Source organism: Acanthochromis polyacanthus, chromosome 12 (genome assembly GCF_021347895.1).
Source record: "Acanthochromis polyacanthus isolate Apoly-LR-REF ecotype Palm Island chromosome 12, KAUST_Apoly_ChrSc, whole genome shotgun sequence".
Taxonomy (NCBI): domain Eukaryota; kingdom Metazoa; phylum Chordata; class Actinopteri; family Pomacentridae; genus Acanthochromis; species Acanthochromis polyacanthus.
In genome coordinates this window covers 18,574,595-18,596,365 of record NC_067124.1, presented here as the reverse complement: position 1 = coordinate 18,596,365, position 21,771 = coordinate 18,574,595, and the positions used below count along the sequence as shown (strand labels likewise).

Here is a 21,771-nt window from a genome sequence, read left to right as displayed (position 1 = left end):
ACTAGGTAAGTAATTCAATAAAAACAAGGAGATAATTCACAGATTGCCAACAATGGCTTACAGCTACTTTGATTTGAAGAGCTTTGCAAGCTTCATACGTGCGTTTAAAATGAATCCTCTTGTTAATGCTCCCTCTACCTGCCGTATACTGTATTGCAATGACTTTGCTGCTCAATCCTAGCTCAGCACAGTCACTTGCCAGGACCCAGCAGCATTAATTATAGATGAAGGCCATTTGCAAAGATGCTGCTTCACTGCACATAGCCCCATATCCAGGCCTCCCTATGTGTGGACTTGAAAGGGCTGGGGGTGGGGTCGGAACATAAAAAGTTTAGATAAGAGGAGATTAAATATGAGAGACTTGTGGTGGGGCAGTAGGATGCTGATACTGCCTCTTAGAAAGGCAAAAAAATGCTGACTGTAATTGTAGACAGAATCCCCCTTTACAGACAGTCTGAAGGCGTGGATACTGGCATAACAGCATCATTTTAATGTGACTTCTAAAGAAATCACTGTATATTTGCAGAACTGGATCCCATCACCCCATCCCCCACATAGCTACGTTGCAAAAAATAAACATGCTCCCTTCCAGGCAAAACAACTGCAGATATGAAAGACAATATCTGACCGACTGGCTGCCTCACCCGTTGTTTCCAAAGACACTGGCAGACAGAAATAGACTCTTCTATGTCTGCTGCCATAAATCGCTGTTGCCAACCATCCAGGCAGCCAGCAAGCCCTCCAGGCAGCTCCAGTCATCTGCCTCATTCCCACCCCTCTTTTCCTCCCCCACTTTTAATGGATCCATATATTCTCACGTCAGGCTGTGGCTAGTGTTCTGTGCCTGTCAGTACGTTTTCTCTTGCCAGTTTCCTGCTTGGATGTATGTCATTTTTGCTCTATTCGTCTGATCTGTTGTTTTTATCGTGCCATCATGTGCATTTTTCTTTTACTGGCTGCCTCTTCTTACCCGCATTTATGTGTTTTATGTCCTTCACTTTGTCTCTCCTCACTCCTTCTTGTCCAACACTTTCATTTTTGTTTGTCAGAGATTGTTTTCTTTCTGTCTTGTCCTGTATGCAGAAAACTGGAATGTACCAAAACCACACTAAAGACACCAACAACAACTGCAATAAAAGCCTTCTCTGTGATCACAAGGTAAGCTTGCTTCATACTTCATGGTTTTCACCTGCTTCTGTATTTAGAACAGCTGACAGTTCATATTTCATGGGAAAACAAATTCAGTCTGCAGGATATTAAACCACTAACATTTCTGTTCCCTGTTCCTCAGTTTTCTCTCTATCTCTCTCTCTCTCTCTCTCTCTGTGTGTGTGTGTGTGTGTGTGTGTGTGTGTGTGTGTGTGTGTGTGTGTGTGTGTGTGTGTGTGTGTGTGTGTGTGTGTGTGTGTGTGTGTGTGTGTGTTTTACAGGAAAAGCTTGTACAGGCTATTAAAAGAATCAAGCATGAGGTAGATGAGTGCAAAGATGCAGAGAGAGAGACGTACATAGAATCAGTGGAAGTAGAGGTACTGTTGTTGCATTATTAATTCTTTTCTTTTTCAAAAATACACTCTTCCCACACAATGATAACAGTTTAATTCGAAGTAATGAGTATATGTGCATAATTTTTTTTGATGCCAGTTTTGATAAGTATGACCTACACTGTCATAATGTCACACAAAACTTTTTGCCATTTATGTCTTAGGGCCGGTTTGATGAACTGGAACGGGAAATCAGAGCTGAGTTTCAGAACCTTCACCGCTTCCTGGAAGAGGAGGAGTGTAAGGACTTGGAGCGGCTGAGTCGGGAGAGGCAAAAACAACTGAAGCAGCTGAAGCAGAGAGAGAAGAAAATAGCAGAGCAAGGGAAAGACCTTCAGAATGCAATCTCAGTCCTCAACAGCAAATTGGCTGAGGAGGACAGTCCTAAGCTGCTCAAAGTAAGACATAAACATGCAGATGTTCCATGTGATTGTAACTGATGTTTGGCTTACATGAACTGTAACTATACAAAGCTGTGATGTGGTAATGGGGAGAAGTAAATTTAGACTTACGCTGACCTAATGTGAGAGTGAGGAGCAGCAACATGTGGGCGCATTCAGGGTCACTGTGCCCTGGGCATTTGGCAAACTCACCTTACAGCTTGTGAAAACAACTGTCTATAGCTGTCTGTCCTGTTTGATTGTGATCAAATTATGTGATCAAGTCATGTAACTTTACAGCTTACATCAAAGGGATTTAGTTGCAGAACTGCATTGTAACTTTTGACTGTTTTGCAGCACATTATTGGCACTCATTTGATGAGTTAATGTCACTGATTGACTGAACAGTTGACTTGTCTGGATTTGTAAATCAAAATCAATGACTCACTTAAAAGTGACAGGACAAGAGGCAGTCAGATAAATATCTATAATATCTATAATTTGACCTAATTACAACCAAATTCTAAACTTTATTTTCTTGTTGCAGGAAATTCAAGATCTCACAAAAAGGCAGGTTTTCTCACTGTGTGGTTTGATCAAACTAATAAATATATATTTTTATGCTGTCTCCACCATTACAGCCAACTCATTAATCTTGTGCTTGACAGCAATCTATCACCATAAACCTGTGTAGGGCAGATTGACATGGTGCCATCCATCATTCAGTCTTTCGTCTTTCCCGCTCTGTCCAAGCAGGTCTCATGTCAGCTTTGTTCTTCCAGCGGAGGTGGATACAGAGGTCCGCTCAGGTCAGTTTGTGGGGCCCATCCAGTACAGGATATGGAAGCACATGAAAAGCTGCCTTTACCCAAGTACGTTCATCTGTCTCAGTTGATTCAACACATGCAAAGCAACAGCAAAACTCACTGTCCTCATCCTGTTTCTGTCTGTAGATATTACATCAGTAACCTTTGACCCTGAAACCGCCCACCCTAATCTGTCTCTGTCCCAGTCCTGTGATTCCGTTTGGTTTGATGAGGATAAAGACACAGAAGATTGCCAAGCCAACCCACGACGGTTCAACTATTACTACTGTGTATTTGGCCATCAGTGCTTCACATCAGGCCGACATTACTGGGAGGTGGAGGTCGGCAACAAGACGGCATGGAGGTTGGGTGTGGCACAAGAAAATGTTCCAAGAGGGCAGATGGCTGCTACTGGCACCTCTAGCGGCCTCTGGACCTTGGCCTTAAAGGGTGGATCTGTCCAAGCCTGCACTGACCCACAGCCTACCAAAGTCAACGTGTCCCTCCGTCTTGTCCGTATTGGCGTGTTCTTAGACTGTGAAAAGGAAGAGGTGACTTTCTATAATGCTGTCACCATGGCACCAATCTACACCTTTTCTATGGGAACTGTGGTGGTTCCTCTGTTTCCATTCTTTAACCCATGTGACACAGATGATGGAAACAACATCGCGCCAGTTACTGTCTTTAACCCATCACTATAAGAATCTGTTGTCTCCAGCTTTTAACACTAATGGTAAATGATTTCCAATACAAACAGTCAATATTATTCTTTTAAAGCTGAAACAATTCAATAAATTAATGGATTAATTAGTCAAAAGAAAAAATAATGTGCAAGGATTCTGATTATCAGTTTATTGCTTGTTTTATTTTTCAAGCAACAATGCTAAAAATGTGAGGTTTCAGCTCCCAATTAGATCGCTGTTTGTTTTATCTTCTCTTCTTCTAATCTTCTTGTGTGAAAATAAACGGGTTTTGAACCCAAAGATATTTGAGTCTGACAAAACAAGGCGTCTGAAGTTGTCACTTTGGATTTTACACGATTTTGCTTGAATTTTACAGACCAAACCTTTTTTTTATCAAGAAAATAATCAACAGATGAATCAATAATGAAATTAATTATCACTGTATCCTTAATTATATTATGTATTGACTATTTGATGAAGGAGTGCTATAAATAGAAAACTTCACATTCAGTTTTTGGAATAAAAATACATGGCTGTTACTGTAACCACAATTTATTTGTTTTCTTGTTATATATCTGATTTCACTATGATTTTACTTAAGGCTTTTGAGGTTAGGCATCACAAATGTGTGAACTGGGATGAGTAAAGGATAATCATAAAGCATAGAGAATATTCTGATTTGTAGCCATCTTGGCGCTTCCATAGCAGGTGTAAACAGCATTATGAGATTACCACTGGCCTGTTTATAAGTGTCCCTGTTTTGCCTACTCCGTTATGACATGTCCTGCCAGGTTGTGGAAGCTCAAAGCAATGCAGTGGGATTAGTGGAACCCTGGGTGTGAAAGCGGCACGTGATACTCACAACACAGCACGGCTGACATTGAATGTGATGAGAGACTGAGATGGAAACTCTAGGATTTAATATTCCTTCAATTTGTTGCTCACAGATATGGAAAACAAAGACAACAGCACAGCAAATGCCATAACCTTTAGTTTATTCTTAGTATCTGTTTAGACAAAGAAAAAGAAAACAATTGTCTTTACAAAAAATCTGTGTGAAGTGTTGTGCAAAAAGAGTGTACAGAGAGACCATGTGGGACATCACGCCACGACCAGGCCAAGTACAGCAGCAGTAATCAGAGAGGGAAGAAACAACTCACATAGTGCAAGGAGTACCAGTGGTATTACCAGTAGTGGTGTCTATTAGTTACCTATCAGAGGTGGGTAAGAAACTAGGATCCCTCCGGCACTTGTTAGATGTAGTAACTCTGAGCCCACTAGACTGAGCCTCCTTTCAGATGGTGGTAATGTGTAAACAGAGGCTCATCACGCCCACCACTTACTGCCTGCGGCTCTCACATCCCTACTTACTCTGCTTGGTATTACAATCACTGACAATATACAGTAGCAGTGGTGCAGGGGAACGCTGTGTAAGCTGTCTCTCATCAGTTGCTTACAACAACATAACCCAGAGGGTCACACACACACACACACACACACACACACACACACACACACACACACACACACACACACACACACACACACACACACACACACACACACACACACACACACACACACACACACACACACACACACACACACACACACAAAGCTTTTTCATTCATCTGCTGCTATCATGCATTCACACACATGCTCCAAACGGTGCCACAGACTTGATTAGAGAAAACACAAGCACACTCAGCAGTCTGTATGCTATTTATAATCACTGCAAATCAGTCTATTCATCACTTTCATTATTTCGTTCCATATTTCTTTCATATTAGCATATCTCAGGCCAGTCAGTGGTATAATTTCAGGTGTGCAAACTGCATACATCTGTGAATATGCTACCTAATACTAAAAAGATGCCATTAGGAGGTGGCTGATGATCTGTCATTAGTCACTTCCTAATGGCAGGTGAACTATCCCATATACATTTTAGGCACTAAAACAAAGACACAAGTCACTAAAATACCCATATGTTGGAGAACGTTTTGTGGCTTTAAGCACATTCACACTCATGACTTAAACGCAGTACTTTTTGTTCTTTACATTGCAAGACGATTTAGGCAGGCACATGGACACCTTACTACAGATGGAGAAGGACACAAAATACACCAAATTCATTCTGTACAAACTGCCTGTGCATAGGTACATTTAGCAAACACACCCACACTCATAAACGTAAAGACAAAAACGCACAAATTCAAAACACAGACTAATGGGAACATTGAAACACTTCTTTGGTCACACACACAAACACAACTTGTGGACCATGTCATGGGCATGCAGCAATTAATGCTATAAGTGGTACTGATTTCAATACAACATGTAAATATGGTGAGAGATATAGTATGCTGTGAGTATCATCAAGTTGGCAATAATAGCAGGTAATTGATCTAAAAGAGATAATATAGTCTTAATGGAATTTTACAATATTTGGTTGTTAAATTAGTTCAAGACATTAGTGCATCTAATCTGGGTTTATATATATATATATATATATATGTGTGTGTGTGTGTGTGTGTGTGTGTGTGTGTGTATGTGTGTGTGTGTGTGTGTGTTTGAAGTTGGTGCAAAATTGTACTAGTTTTCTATTCTTAAGTACAATGCAACGACGGTCCTATACACTAAAAACATTCAGCCATAAGGGGGTTAAACTGGCGTACACATGCAATATTTACAAGGCTGCAGTGCCTGTTTGTGGTCTATGTGTGCATTAGGGTTATAACTTTTTAAAATTTTTTCCCAAAATCAAAGTCCTGCATCATGATCGGATTAACTTTTTGGTATAATTGAAGAAACCAAACCCCATTTTCAACACTCTTTTAAAAAAGTTCCCCCCCCAAAAAAGTAGTAAGTACACATTACAGCCAATGATATGAAATCCGAAACCGTGCTGAGTTATCACAAGGGCCATTACAAGTCAATATGGATATGGATCAATGATAAGTTGTACTGCCATCATAATATACTGGAGTATCAGTTTCTATTCTTGCTTTCACTTTATAAGCCCTGTCATTGGCTGTAATGTGTATTTAATACTGTTTTTGTTTTGGGGGGACTTTTTTTTTAAAAGAGTGGTGAAAATGGAGTTTGGTTTCTTCAATTATACCAAAAAGTTCATCCAATCATGATGCAGGACTTTGATTTTGGAAAAAAGTTGAAAAAGTTATTACCCTAGCGTGCATGTATGTATGTCTTTATAAAGAGCATTGTCAGTATTGCCAAATGAGTTTGTAGTTCCCTCACAGATTCAGGTTGGAAGTGAGGCATACATAGTGTTTTCCTCAGTTTTTACATTAGAAAGCCTTTGTCCAAGTGTAATACATCTGAATTATAAAGGTAATCCATTCAACATCGAGGCACCTGTTTATTTATTTCTTAAGTTTATATATTGTGTTCAGCTTTGTATTAAATCTGACATCAAAACCTTTCTAGTCTTATGGCTTTTTAAGATGCTGATGCGACATCTCATATTAATTCACACCGAAGGAAATCTATTTGTCAGGAAAACTATGTAGACAGTGGAGTTGATTGTAAATGGGTCTGCTTATAAGTTTTAAACTTTCTTGGCTGTGTCTTTGTGCATAATTTTTATTTTGGGGGATTATTTCAGTGCATCAGACATGGACAGTCACTGGTTTGCCGGCAGTCAGTTTTAACACGAGGCAGAGACATGCATTTTGCTTTTACATGAAAAAGTATCTGCACACCTCCTCTGTACCAAACATACTATTTCAACTGAGACTGAATTGTGCTGACTGAACATCCATGCACCTCGAAACTCACTAAGAACACAGCTCAAGGCAGACAGTGCCATGGCGCTGATAAAGGCCTCATACTACTGGAGAATTTTTATGCCAATGACAACTATCCATTTGAAGCTTTTGTCAAATTTTACAGGGTCGAGGAGACATGAACAAGACTTTGTCACTGTTAACAAAAACTAATAGAGTAAGTATCTAGTTTTAGTAAAAAAATAAATGACTAATATTCTACTTTCTTTCAAAAGGCCATGTGTTTAAGTAGCTATAAGTGATGTTAAGTAAATTAAAGCAGAAAGAGGGAGGAAAGAAGGATGAGTATCCATTGAACAGCAAACAAAAAGAAGGCTAAAGAAACAGCAGATAAAGGAAAACAATTAAATAAACAATCAAAGAAAACATATTCTAACTATTTGAAATTACCCCACACTTTCTTTTAGTATTCAATCATTGGAAAGCCCAACATGTAGTTGGAACTGGGTGGTCTTTTTAAGTGCTTGAAGTTTTTCTACTGGCATGAGCCTCTTATTAAATTGTAAGATCATTGGGATTTTTCTAGAACCAAGAGGAAATCCAGATCAAAGACATAAAGTAGTTGATCCAGACGTCAGGGATTAGTCTACAAACACATTTTAATCACCTGAGATATCCACTGGGAGTCTGACTCTTAACCTCACGACACACAGTCGAGTGTGATCAGAAGGATTTTCACTTCTGCTCAGATGACGTCTGTATAGTGGATGAAATTTTCAGCTAGTGTCAACTTAAGCTGAAAATTTCCTCCACGTGCTGACAGAGGAACAAACATCTAAACGGGAAACGATGGTTAGTTATGGACAAATAGGCAAATCTAGTATTGTCTGCTACTTCCATGAAATGTGGACAACTTTTTGGATATTTAAGAAAAGACCTTATGGGGAGTGAACATTTTAGTTGTAAACTCTGCAAAGGGTTTCATTTGCAGTCTGGCAGTTTTACTACGAAATTACCAAAAATCAAGGCTGCAAGGTGTGTACAACTAAAATGTTTAACAATCAAAAGCCATGCTTGTAATGCAAAGTGTTTCTGAATCACAAAGTCACAAAGAAAGTCAAAGAAAGGTTTTTGTGTTAGTTACAGGCAAGTGAGATACCATTGTCAAGGTAATACTGTGTTCAGGCATGTTCAGTCAACGTCAGACCAGCTGCAGTGGTTTTCTCATTATTTGCTAGGGGTGTTTGATTGTCTAAAGTAGTGGTAGATGGACAAGATCTGTGGGGCTTCCTTTGTGTTTTTGCAGGAGCAGTTCTCAGGTGGTGGTGGTTGAATCCTCAGCCACAGGGGCGTCTTTGCCGACCTCTAGTACGGCACCGCTAGGTTTTATCTCCACTTCAGGGGTTTTAGGAGGGACTGCTTTTGGAGCTGAGCCTCCAATAATATCAGCATGATCTGGGCTCGGTTTGGAATCCGGTTCTGGCTCTGACGTACCATTGGTAATGGGTTCTGGTGTGGTTGTTTTGGGGGTCTCAGGTGCAGGAGTTAGGGTGCTCGTGCTCTCAGGTGTTGGAGTGATGACTTTGGGAACAGCTGGCTTAGGCTCTTGGATTGGGCTGGGTGCAGATTTTGGATCAGCTGGACTCAGACCAGCCTTGGGCTCTGGGCTCGGGTCTGGGCTAAGTTTAACATCCTCCGGTTTAGGAGCATCCAACTTCGATTCCACTGGCTGATCAGGGGTTTTCTTGGCCTCGGGGACTGGGCTGAGTTTAGTTTCAGCTACTGGACTGGGCTTGATTTCCATAGTTGGTGGAGCACTTGGCTTGGACTCAGCAGCAGGTAAAGGGCTTGGTTTGGTTTCAGGAGCAACGGAAATGCTTGCAGCCTCGGAGTCAGGGATTTGATCAGGGGCATCAGTGTCGGTATCCAATGGGAGTGCAGTGTTAAAGCCAACGCCAGAGTCACTGGTCTCTAGGTTCCCGATCCCAACCTCTTTAGAGGAGACCTCCAGTCCCTGAGTCAGGGAGACGACAAGGTAAGGCAAGTATATTTGTATCACTTGTATCTTTCAACAACAACGGCATTGTTGTAACAGGCACATAAGGGAATATAAGAGGAACATATAAACAGATTGTAAAACAGTGATACAAATTGAAAAATAAGAGAAGATTTAATAAAATGAGAGGATAAAAGTCATAGCGTAGCTGCAGCACAGTGCAAGGTTTTACTCAGTTAAACTCAAAAATTCATTAAAAGGCAGTGGTAAACAGAAATGTTTTCAGCCTTTATTTAAAAGAACTGAGAGTTGGGGCAGACCTCAGGTTTTCTGGGAGTATGATCTAGGTATACGGTGCATAAAAAGTGAAAATTGCTTCAACACATTTAGTTTTTAGTTTTGGGGCAGTACGCAGACCTGTCCCAGAAGACCCAAGAGGTCAGAAAGTTTCTTAATATAGCAGCAGATAAGAAATATATTTTGACCCAAAACCATTCAATGCTATATAAACCAACAGCAAAAGTATAAAATCAATTCTATGTCACAGAGGATGCCACTGCAAGGATCTGAGACCTGGACTGATGTGATCCGCTTTCTTGATCTTAGTGAGGACTCTAGCAGCAGCGTTCTGAATAAGCTGCAGCTCTCTGAACGCAGAAAACAGCATAAAAATTGAGACATTATTAAAAACCCTCATTGACCCAGTTATGAAAGAGAAAAATTACATTTCCTTACCTTAATGTCCACCTCAGTGCTCTGAGATTTCTCTGTAGTGTCAGCCTGAGAATGCTTGGATTCTTCACTGAGTTTTGTGATGTTCTTGACCACCTGTGAAGATGTGCACAGGTAGATGAAACTAAAGAAATTACTGGACCAGAATACACATCATTATTATCACTACACTGCAAAGTACATTGTACACTTGGTTCTCTGACCTGCCTGAAGGCCTCTCCCTCATCCTCTTTGCCAGCGTTCTGGGCGATCTTTTCCAGGGCGGCAGACCTCTTGGCCCTCTTCTTCACTTTGATCAGGCAGGACAGCAGGCAAACCAGCAGAAGGAAAACCAGCAGGCCCAGCAGAGCAATGATCGCCACATACAGCGTCTCCAGCCTGTAGGCTAAATGTAGGCAAAGTAGGAGAGAAGACAAGAGTAGAAAGGGTAAATGACTTTTCATTTGTACATTTCATTTGTTCATTTGTTGTTATTCAATTGCATGAAGACAACATTGAAAAGAAAGTGATTATTCTTTCTTTATTTTGACCACTGAGCCACCAGGTACTTATTTCAAGCCGAATATGTTTTGATATCGCACTCTCGTAGCTATTACAGCAATATAACCAGTGCTGTAGCCTTTGATTTTGAACAAATCCCATCCTTTGCTTACGTTCCACTTGCAGGTGAACGGTGGAAACAGTGAATCCTTGTAAGTCCATAATTTTGAACTGGCCTGCATCTGCACCCGTGACCTGATCCAGAAAAGCGTATGAACCCTCCACAGAGAAACGCTCCTCAAGACCCAGCTTTGCTATGTCCTGCAATGAAACACAGTCATTCTTTTGTCACAACATAAAGCAATAAAATCATTATTAGGACAGAAGACATATAACATCAGCGACTAATGAGAAATGATCTTAAACACTATCCATAACGACTCATAAAAGATTTTAGCACTGATGTAACACCAACAACACACAAAGGTACTGGCCTTAAATGCTCAATCAAATATACTAAATGAAGGTAAATGTCTAAGACACAGACTAGTGGAATTGTTTGGGATATGAATGTTTATGCTAGTTTTTTTTAAATTAGGAGAATCTGCTTAGATTTTACACTATATTGGATTATATACTTTGCAAATGACAGCTTCTGTGGTAACAGGAAACCTATTACTGACTGCCCATATTATGTATTCTTAGACAAAAGTATTTATGTTTTGTATCATTTTTGAAACTGTATAATTCTTTAGAAAAAGAAGTTTTCACTAACAAACAACAGAAATGACAGGCATTCAGTGCAAAGAGGACAACTGTTAGAAACAAGATGCAAGCTAGAGTAATACCACTACCTCTGTTCATGAGGTGGTTTAAAAGTTAAAACCCTATTAATGACATTATTTTTCACATTTTTTTACACCTTTGCTGTAAAATACAGGAAACAAACAATCACAACAACAGTGGAGATTACAAAGAAGTAAAAGGCTCCAGTTACACTCGTAAATTCTCCCTTGTTCAGCAGCTGGTGGGGTGTGGGGTCACTGTTGAGGCTGTAGTTGAGGGTCACTACTGAACTGTTGAGTATCAGGTTGATCTTCAATCTTTTACCATATGGCAGGGTCACAAATTTTTGATGCTCTGAGACACAAACAAGCAGAGGAGAAGGGAGGACATTCGATAAATACATGGCAGCCTTCTGAACAGGCCCATGGATCATTTAAAACGCATTAGCCTGCAAGAGTCCATTAACATTTCAGTCTTTAAAAAGCTATTACAGCAGACAAGAGAAGCTTAAAAACTAAAAGGGAAACAACAACATCATAAATGAAGGTTATGGTCATTCAAAACCAGTGAAGCATGGGAGAAGACAACATATACACGTGTCTTCATCTGGACTCTCACCTTTGACTTTGAGACACACTTTCCTTTGAATAACACCCCTGTTGTCCCTGACGGTGTAGCTCCCCTCATCTCCACCCGTCACAGCGCTGAGGGTGACGTCACGCTCACTGACGCTTAGACGACCCTGGTAGGGTTTCGTGGGCGTCCCCGCAGCAGTCCACACCACCAAAGCAGGTCTACAGGAGGAAAAGTCAGAGAAGAAGAACTTTTCTTTGCTTTTCCTGCCAACTCTGAGACATGCTGTCTCTGTGCATGTACAGTCATGGACGGAAGCATTGGCACCGCTGGAATTTTTCCAGAAAATACACCATTTCTCCCAGGAATTGTTGCAATTACAAATGTTTTTGGTGTACACGTTTATTTTGTTGATGTGCACTGGAAAAACAAGAAAGAACAGAAGAAAAAAGCCAAAATTGACATAATTTTATACAAAACTCAAAAAAATGGGCCAGACAAAATCGTATGCACCCTCAACTCAATATTTGGTTGTACACCCTTTGGAAGAAATAACTGAAAGCAATCGCTTCCTACAACCATCAACAAGCTTCTTACACCTCTCAAATGGAATTGTGGACCACTCTTCTTTGTCAAACTGCTCCTGGTTTCTCAGATTTCAAAGGTGCCTTCTTGCAACAGCAATTTCTGTTATAAACTGTGTATTTTTTGGAAAAATTCCAGGGGTGGACTACTTTCATCCATGACTGTGCATCAAGGTTGGAAAATGTAATTCAAGATTCTCTTGGGTTAAAATATCAGTGTGATTTTTCTGACTACCTGGATGTCTGGTTGGCCTCCACAGAGCTGTGCCTGTACTCCAGAGTGATGGGACGATTTACACCCGACACTGGAACATGGAAGTTTTCCCCATATTTGAAGGTCAGCTCGTTGACGCAGTCTAGAACACGAAAGTAGGACATTAAACATTTTTTTTTAATAAAATGAAGCAACAACGTTAATCAGAGGTGTCTAGAAATTGCCTGACATTTAACTCGAGAGCGTCTATTTGCTTCAGGGAAAGAAGAAATGATAGAGGACAGAGCTGTAGTGAGAAAAAGGACAGTTAGGGGTGACGGAGTGAGGAAGAATAAAAATGCAACACAAATACAAGGAAAGAGAGTGAATACAAGATAAAAATAACAAAACAGCAGGGAGGGAAGATGAGAAAAGTGGGTTAGTGGTTTAAGGGTTGCATAATTACTGCCTGGCAGCTCCAGCATGTTCTCACACTGCAAAAACACCTTTTCATCTCCTTACTACGTTTTACTCTGTCCTGCGATATCGCTTCCACATATTGCTACACTACAGTCACTTTTATTCAGGCTGCATTGAATAATCTCCAGCTCCTTTCACATTTGTGTGAAAGGAGCTGAGGAGTCAACACTGCTGCAACTTGTAACACAAGACAAACAGGGTCTGTACATGTCAGGGTTTTTTCAGCTGTTGACTGAGTGAATAAAGTGAATTTCACTACAGATTGATTGTAAGAAGCGTAATTATGCGGGTATTGACAAATAGTTTTGCTACAATAATACCCCCATATGTAATCTTTATCCTATAGTTGTAACTCTCATGTTATCTAGTGGTAGGGGGAATATTCACAACTTTACTTTATTAAATGAATACTACAACAATGTGAAAATACATCCAGATCTGAGAGTAGTACTTTTCTAATATAAGCACAGAAATACTGGCATTAGCAAAATATACTTTAAGTATGAAAAGTGAAAGTATTACATGCAGAAAATAAGATACTCTGATTGCTGGAAATACTCAAGTATAACACAAGCATCTTTTATTTATGTAAATGTACTTGGTGACATTCCACCACTGATGTCACCAATGTATTGTACATATTTAAGACCAGAATTGGAAATATTAAGTGATTATTCAATGAGTTATTAAAAAGAAAATGCATTAGCAACAATTATTATACTCAAATAATGATTTGAATGTTTCCTTTAAAGAAAAAATGCAGAAGATTTCCAGATTCCACTTTCCAGAAAAACATTTTTTTGCTTGGTTCTCGAGTCTTTTATGATTAAAAGTTAAAAAAAACAAAAAAAAAACTTTGGGTCCTGATCCACTACTAAGACAAAACTAAACAAAACCAAAAAAAAAAAAATGGATGAAAAATCATTTTACGTCTGAAATTATATTTTGCTCGCCTATATTGCAATGAAAGTACATACAGTTTTATTCATGGCTCTTTAAAAACATTACTGAATTAATATATTATGTGTCACGTCCATTTATTATTACAGATGAGGTAATCCAAATGGAATTGGTGCACATATGAATTTGAGTCTTCCAGCAAATATTAAATTGAGGGTTTTAAACTGAAATTCCAGGTGTGCCTGTGCATTTAAAATATATCAGCTGACTCCTGAGGTGTCATGGTATCCCATACCTCGAACCCAAAGGAAAATGCGCTTGACGTTGTCTGGATCCTCTGGATTCTTCACAGTGTACAAGCCCTCATCTCCCTCATCAACAGCCTCTACAACCAGGTGGCTGTTTTGGCTGTTGACTTTGGCCCGACTGCTGATCACTGTGGAGCCCCTCATCAGGACCACATCACCAGACTTGTTGCGAAACGTGACCTCCACCCCGAGCGAGGGCAGTAAGATGTGGAAATCCTCTCCAAGGAATAAGGTCATGGAGTCCTGGTAATCTGGATTATACAATGGATAAAGCAAACAAACACTTAAGAGGGCAAGGAAAAGTTCATAATGGATAAATTGGTATTATATATGATGCACTGGTACACAACAGTTTTACCTTTTACAGGGGCAGAGATAGCTGTAATTAAAGATAAAAAAAAAAACAATAGTTAAAAGTGATTTCAGTAACATTTGGACTCTGTATTTCTGTCCTCACTCTAGTACATTGTTATAAAACTGAATACTATATATTCTAGAATACGTACTCTCTGTTAAACAGATTAAGCATTTCAACATCATTACACTGATCTTAAACGATGAAACTGTGAAGCTAAATTGTTTTCTGAGCAAACAATGCAGCGTAGCATGATCAGTACGTTATCTAAAGGCTGCCCACAGACAAAAAACCACACTGTTCCTTCATTCCTGTAAAACTACTGGACACAATAACATGACTGTTCTTTTTTCTTAACGTACCTGTGGTGACCAGAACACCGAGCACAATCACACTGACTGCCACCATCTTGGCAGATTATGTTGTGTCTTGAAAAAAAAGGGGGGAAAAGAAGTTATAATTTTTGACAAAAACATACATTTTTCTTACACATTCTTGTATTTGAGTAGTCCTTATACTGGAAATAAATTGGAGGTCATAAAAACAAATTATAATTCAGAATGAAGCAACTATTATGACGAGTTTAAATGTTGACTGGAAAGAACAATGATTTTCTGGTTGACGGCCTTGAACTTGTCAGAAAAATTGTACAATGAATACAAGGCTCACGAGATAATTAACACAAACATTATTATACAGTGCTTCTACATTCACTGTCACTGTCAATAATTTAACTGGAAAGCATTCCTTGATGTATAAAACACTTTCCACAAAGATCGAAGACATACATTGATCACTTTTAACATAATGCCTCCAGTACTACAGCTGTCTAATACAGATCTTATCAGCAGGAAACACACGATGGCTTCAATAAGTCTGTGCTCAGGTGAGCTTCAAACAGGAGACATGCTAAAGGGAACCCTGCAAGTATAATTTCTTTAAGACCATGTGGAATTTTCAAAGAAGTATCCTGATTATTGCAGCGCTGAGGGAACCCTGATGATTTAAACACCTCTCTTCCTGCAGAGACATCAGAAGCAGCACATCAAGAAGTTAGGCCAACAGATTGTTTTGTGGTTTTTCCTTTTAGAAGCCCAGGAAGGGATCAGCAGGAAATAACTGCAGGCAGACAGGGCTGTCTACATTAACAGAAAGAATATCATGAAGTGAAAGAAGCAATGTCATTATAAATGTATGACTATGTTTCATAATTATAGATAAACTTACATATACTTGAGGTCAGGATTTTCTTTGTCTTTTGTTTAATTGTCCTATTCTGTGTAATGTAGAAGACTAAAAATGTTCTAATCATACTTAAAAAATCTCCCTAAACAGCCTATCTGCAGAGAGTCTTGCAGTCCCTGTAAATTCAATTTATCGGTCTAAAAAATATCATGGGATTTCAGACATAAAATCAGATTGGGGCGTAACTCTTCATTGAGAACGGCATTAGGATTTAATAGCTGACGGCACTGCAAAGTCAAGGTCCTAAGTAGGTTTTATCTGTCACAGACAGTGTTGCTTTAAATTGTCACCAGTAGACGATCATGTCTTCAACGCTTCTCTTTAAGGGGTATGTGGATGTTGAAGAGGTCTGACAGGCTTTGGATCACTGTCATTGACTGTCCATTGATTTACGCTGATTTGTGTAATCACCGGGCTAAGGTTCCAGTAGTAAACACCCAGAACAACAACCCAGAAGAGCCACAGGAATCCACAATAATCAGCTGAACGACTGGATTATGATGATGTGAGCTGCCTTCTGATGTACTGAAGCATTTGAGGCAACACATCAAGAGCTTGTAAAAGAAGAGGTTTTGCTGCAGTTTTCATGTACTAAGCCCAGGAGGGCACTGGAGGAGGAACCTGCAGTGCTCACAGTCACACTTTGCAGCAACATGCAGTCAAGATTGTGTCTCTTTATAACACAGGAGATACTGTAAGACCTTCAGCACCTGTTGGGAATGATAAAGCATCAACCAACGGTTATGCAATGAAGCACTAACTCCTGTGTGTCTCATGTGACTAAAACAGGCAGAAAAGAAAACATTTATAGCCTAAAAGCTGTTTTTGGAGGTACAATGCAGCAATTGATGCCAAAACTTAGGTGATTTTGGATATTATCAAGAAAACTATGGAAAATATCTTAATATCAGCTCTGACATTAAACTCTTATGATCTATTGTTGTTGTTATCATTATATTTGTCCAAACAAATGTACCGTTATTTGTACCAGGCATTAAAATGAACAAAATGAACAACAAAACAAGGGTGGTCTCATTTTTTTCCATGACTGTATGTGTGAAATATATTTTGGGCATTAAACTGCTCAGATGTATAGTCTGTCTGTTGTGAACAGCAGTCACATTGGTAGTCTTGACGCCAGTTTAATTTATGTAAATAATATACCCAATATGAATAGTCTAGATAGCTTCGTGATAATTACAGACAAATGTGAAAGGAATTTTTGGGACGTTAAATGCTGTGTGCTCAATGGTAGAATGCCTTTGGGCAAAGATAACTTCACCTATATTAGACGATACTGTTGCTCCACATGAAGGTTTAAGTAATTGTGTTAAGTTATGGGTTTTTACCCCAAAGAAGCTAAAAGAGAAACTATGAGATGAAGGCTTCTCTCTGCTGGGTGACAGATGTAAATGACTGATGGACAGACTGACAGATTCAAGTAAGATCTCACTTTGTTAAAGAGAATTTGTATTTACCGTAAACTAGAAAAAACTGCAGTACAATGATGACTCTCTGATTCATTTTTGTCCGGTAGCATCACGCTAGCAGACTTTACAGAGCAACTGGTAAATATTAAGAACAATCAAAGTGATTTGAAGGCTTGGTATGATAAATTCTGTGGTTATGTCTGTGCAGTATTAAATATGGGTGTTAAGAAACCTGACAGCCAGAAAAGCTTTCGAAAATCTTACAAATCCTATTGGAATCATGACTTGCAGGCTTTATGGGACACCCTAAGAAAAGCTGGGAAAAATTTTAAAAAGTAAAACAACTCTGACAGGAGGTTACACACAGTGAAACACAATTTTAATAGAGGTCTTTCCCTGCACATTGATTACTTACAAATTCATAACCTTCAACATTTCTGGGGTGAAACGATCAAATCAAATAAAATCAAATAAGGCTCTGTTTTCTGTAGGGAACACTTCTGGTGTGTAAACAAATACAACTTGGTATCCACCAGAGATGAAGGCTCTGGCGACGAAGATCAGGATTGTAAGAGCAATCCTCTCAATACAGGCAAATAACGGTAGAATACATAAAGAAAACATGAAGAAACACAAGGCCCAAGAAGCGAAGGGAGATTCCCATGAAGATAGAGAACGGTGAATGTAGGTCTGTTTTGGGGGTTGTACTACAGAGATTAGAAAATTATTTGCAGGTTTGTTTTCTCGTTGCAATAATTTATTTGATGATGTTTTCTTGAAAGAAACAATGAGCTTAAAAGAATGAATTCAACATATATATTTTTAAAAAGAAACATTAAAAACACCTTCAGTTTTTCTTATCATAATCAGGCGTAAACTAACCGTGACGTCACCTGTTGGTTTCAACGCTGAGAAAATGAAGCCCGGATTTTGCTACTTCCTGGTCGCCGTTTTGGATTTTTTGGAGCCAGTGACGTAAAAAGCGTCATCAAACAGACTGGACCGGAGAGCAACTTGGGGCAGGATCGGCTGAGGACTCTCTTATCCCGCCCACATTTTACCGCAGAGGCTTCTGTTGCTGTCTATCAAGTATAGCCACGCCCTGTGGCTCCGCCAACTTTAACGTTTTATTTAAAATTCAGTAGTGATTTATTTTAAGATCGGCCACCTGATCTCTCATTTTGACCATGAAAACTAACGGGAAAAAAATCCTGAGCTGTAGAAAATCAGTCTATCAAATTTTATTTTTTCCAAAAATGAATTGGGGTCTATGGAGAAAAAGCTTTTTGGAGCCAACCCTAGCGGACGGCGTGATATTGCAAGTTTTTGATACTTCCGGGTTGGCTTCAATTCTGGAGCCAGATGCTACGTCCACTATATATACAGTCTATGATCATAATATAAGAATAAACTAACATTTTAAAGTGCCATTTTCTGACAACCTCAGCTACTGTTTCACACATTCCTCTGCACTGTCACATTCTCACTCAAAACTGCAGGTGGAAAGCCTAAAAAGCCCACTGATTTAATTGCACACAAGACAAATTGTTGAACTATTGAGCCACTGACTCAATAGTTGACTGAGCATTCAGGCAATTGCATAACTCAGATTAGACTGATTATATTTGTACAGACACTATTTCTGTTTCTACAATTTATTTTTCGCCTTCTTGTCAAGTTTTGAACCTTTGTTTGAAGCAGCTTCAAAATAAAAAACAACAAAAAAGTGACCCTTGTAGAAGTCTATCTATCTATCTATCTAGCTATCTATCTATGTAAACCAATCCTGCACTTGCTTTATTAATTTATAATGCAGCAAGCGTAGGACTGGTTGGCTGCAAATGAAAGAGAAAGCAACCGTTTCCATCTGTTTGTCACAGCAGTTGGCCTCACAGAGTCACCATGGACAATCTGGTGTTTCTACGCAGAATCTGTGAATCAACAAAATTCTAAAAATCCTTCTCTGCGAGTATTTGGAGCATTTGGAGTCAAAGTCACTACAAGATCTGCCTCACTTCATCTTGGGACATTTGCCTCCTTTCCCACTTTTTCTACATTTCTCTCTGGATCTTTCTTTCTTTTTATTACGTCTCTTTCATCCTCTCCTCCTCCTTATCTTATATAATCTGAGCCAGGGCATCAAAGCCTGTGCCTGTGTTTCCTCAAACTCCAAACTCCCTACTTATCGGCGAGACAGACAGGTCTTTGTCCACGGCTTTTAAAGAGGCGGAAATGCCTTCAGTGACTGCAGATGTGGGGAACCAACAAAGCAAACTCTGTGTCCGTAGCCTTTATCATTTCTCTTTCATTTTCACATTACTCCTTTCCTTTGCAGAAGTGATGCAGGGAACCTGAGGCCTTGTCCCCCTGGTGATGAGGACTAATGCTACAAGTGAGACCAAGGGATGCGCCACACTGAAAAAACAATGAGGCTTCCCTTCTCCAATGTGACAAATTAAAACTCTGAAGCATCTTCTCACGTTTCAGACACAACACGACCAGGACATCTTGCTAGGCAAAACAAAAACGTGCATTTTGTGACGTCTAAGCATGTAGCGGCTGACAAGCTACGTTCTTACCACACAGACTGCAGTGGACTAAAGGATGAGACAGGTTTCCACCATATTGCTTGCACCTGCCAGATGCATTAAAATCAGTGGACGGGAAGGAGGAGTGGGGAGGGGGGTTGGTAGGGCAGTGTGCAGTTATTGACAAACACACTATGAGAGGCGATAAAAAGAGAAAATAGACACATGATGCAGATATGACAGTATTTGCTGATAATAGAGCCCCTTTGTGTTGTTTAGGGCCTCTGAGCTGGACACTGCAGGTGGAGACAACAAAGCTTTCAGACCAAGCAGAGCATCTTCTAGGATCTTATTAAAAATGTTCACACAACATGCAGCCCATTCTTAAAATAAAGAATAATGGAATAAATATGATACTACTGATAATAGTAGTAGGCTCATAATAACGTAAAATGTTATGTTTTTATTGAGTTGGACTAAAAAATGCACCCTTTTAAAGCCAAGAATAAATTTTAATTCTTCATTTTTGAATTTTTGGTTCCTATCAAAAAGGCCTAATGAATCAATTTAATTAACCTAAAACACCAGGCAAGAAGACCTCGATGAAGCCTGTCAGTGATTAAGTCTTGATTTAGTCAGGAAAAACATATTCCTCTCAATAAAACGTGTTGGAGGAAGCCTAAACGTCGCAGCTCAGTCACCTCCGAGCCCCGGATAGCCGGTAAGCGCATCCACCAAAAAACTGCAGAATTTAACCCGTCATGCACCAGCCAGAACCAACAAATCCATCCGCACATGTTGAAATCAAAATTTTAAAATAAAAAAAACGCCTTTAAGCAGCTCACCTACCTTCAACGCAGCGGTCTGTGCTGTCACTGCGGAGATGCTGAGATGCTTTCAGGGTGAAAACGTGTGTGAATGTTGCCCGTTTCTTCTCCTTCCTCCGTCGTCTCCCTCCCTTCCAACCTCGCCCCCCTCCAGAGCTGCACTTCACGTCTCGGGCTCAACATTTGGGAGCTATTCAGAATATGTCGGGCTCCGCTCCGCTCTCGGAGCCAATCGACTCGTGTCGGGAAACACCGGCGACTCTGCGACCCCTGAAGACACCTGAAGACACCTGGACCTGATGAGGAGATGTTAGTCTGTCAGTTCACACAGCAAGCTGATGGAGCGCAAAACTGTGAAGCAAATGAATAATTATGTCCAAAGTAGGGGATGTGAGAAGAGGTGGTGCATTGCTTTATCCCATCATGTAATTTCTTATCAGTTTTCAACACTATTAACCCTCCCGTTGTCCTCATTTACAGGCACTAAAAAATACTGTTTCCTTGTCTGAAAAAAAATCACAAATTCGGCACAAAAACAAAATCCCCAAATTTCTAAAAAAAAATTGCAAAAAAAAAAAATCAGGAAGAAAATTCCAAGAATTTTTTAAAAGGTTCCTTTAAAAGTTCTATTTTTAAAAAAATAAAAAATAAAAAAAATACCCAAATTTGGCAAGAAAGTCCCTGTAAATATTTTCAAAAATGAGAAAATTTTCCACAAAAATCATGAAAATATCTAAAGTGATTACATATACATCAGCAAAACTTCTAATAGTTTCTTTAGGAACATTCACAAAAAAATTAACCAAAATCCAGCAAATTTCATTGGATTTTGGTTAATTTTTTGTGAATGTTCTTAAGAAAGATCTTTAGCATTCTTTTTCCACCAAAAAATGTTCAAAGATTTCACAAAATTGTTGAAAATGTGGACATCAGAAGTTTCACTCTGAATTTTTTTTCTCTATATATTTTCAAACTTTAAAACAGGTCAGTTTTGACTCAGAGGATGAGGGTTAAAACAAACAATAAATGAAGTCACACTGCGAGGAAAGTAGGATATCAGAAGCTGAAATCCTGCTTTTCTAGTACCAATCATAAAAATAAGTAAGTTCAGATATGTTGACTGTTCAGTACTATTCAAAAAGCAAAACTAAACTCAGTGGAAGGTCCAATAAAATATTTCCTTTTTCAACTGTGAAGC

The 21,771-nt window shown here is 39.4% G+C and overlaps 2 protein-coding genes across 5 annotated transcripts; one reads left to right on the top strand and one right to left on the bottom strand.

The window, feature by feature from the left end:
• The first annotated feature begins 31 nt into the window (after positions 1–31).
• si:ch73-54f23.4 (zinc-binding protein A33) lies at positions 32–3,961 on the top strand. 3 transcript variants are annotated; one of them, XM_051956407.1, is made up of 7 exons: positions 32–846; positions 1,084–1,158; positions 1,431–1,526; positions 1,706–1,939; positions 2,469–2,491; positions 2,678–2,793; positions 2,875–3,961. In XM_051956407.1, the coding sequence occupies exons 2-7, from the start codon at positions 1,093–1,095 to the stop codon at positions 3,426–3,428; spliced, it is 1,089 nt and encodes a 362-aa protein (XP_051812367.1). In that variant the 5' UTR covers positions 32–846; positions 1,084–1,092; the 3' UTR covers positions 3,429–3,961. The 3 variants fall into 3 exon arrangements, 2 of the variants coding, with proteins under 2 accessions (XP_051812367.1, XP_051812366.1); XM_051956406.1 differs by having other exon boundaries at positions 32–1,158; XR_007945363.1 differs by lacking the exon at positions 2,469–2,491 and having other exon boundaries at positions 32–1,158.
• A 427-nt stretch (positions 3,962–4,388) lies between these two features.
• On the bottom strand, positions 4,389–20,920 carry si:dkeyp-77h1.4 (uncharacterized). 2 transcript variants are annotated; one of them, XM_022214273.2, is made up of 11 exons: positions 20,596–20,920; positions 14,906–14,971; positions 14,547–14,567; positions 14,176–14,439; positions 12,543–12,663; positions 11,769–11,944; positions 11,362–11,504; positions 10,538–10,685; positions 10,088–10,269; positions 9,888–9,980; positions 4,389–9,170 (listed from the first exon to the last, which is right to left on the bottom strand). In XM_022214273.2, exons 2-11 carry the CDS (start codon positions 14,949–14,951, stop codon positions 8,472–8,474), a joined length of 1,893 nt encoding a protein of 630 aa, XP_022069965.1. In that variant the 5' UTR covers positions 14,952–14,971; positions 20,596–20,920; the 3' UTR covers positions 4,389–8,471. The 2 variants fall into 2 exon arrangements, with proteins under 2 accessions (XP_022069965.1, XP_051812365.1); XM_051956405.1 differs by lacking the exon at positions 14,906–14,971.
• Positions 20,921–21,771: the final 851 nt, after the last annotated feature.

What these genes read in the sequence shown, in the direction of transcription:
- si:ch73-54f23.4 (XM_051956406.1), top strand. Translation starts at nt 886, where the DNA reads ATGTCATTTTTGCTCTATTCGTCTGATCTGTTGTTTTTATCGTGCCAT. An exon ending in GCCTTCTCTGTGATCACAAG is followed by an intron (nt 1,159 to 1,430) that starts GTAAGCTTGCTT and finishes TGTGTTTTACAG; the next exon opens with GAAAAGCTTGTACAGGCTAT. An exon ending in ACAGTCCTAAGCTGCTCAAA is followed by an intron (nt 1,940 to 2,468) that starts GTAAGACATAAA and finishes TTCTTGTTGCAG; the next exon opens with GAAATTCAAGATCTCACAAA.
- si:dkeyp-77h1.4 (XM_022214273.2), bottom strand. Translation starts at nt 14,951, where the DNA reads ATGGTGGCAGTCAGTGTGATTGTGCTCGGTGTTCTGGTCACCACAG. An exon ending in CGGTGTTCTGGTCACCACAG is followed by an intron (nt 14,568 to 14,905) that starts GTACGTTAAGAA and finishes CTTTAATTACAG; the next exon opens with CTATCTCTGCCCCTGTAAAA. An exon ending in GAGGCCAACCAGACATCCAG is followed by an intron (nt 11,945 to 12,542) that starts GTAGTCAGAAAA and finishes TTCCTCCTGTAG; the next exon opens with ACCTGCTTTGGTGGTGTGGA.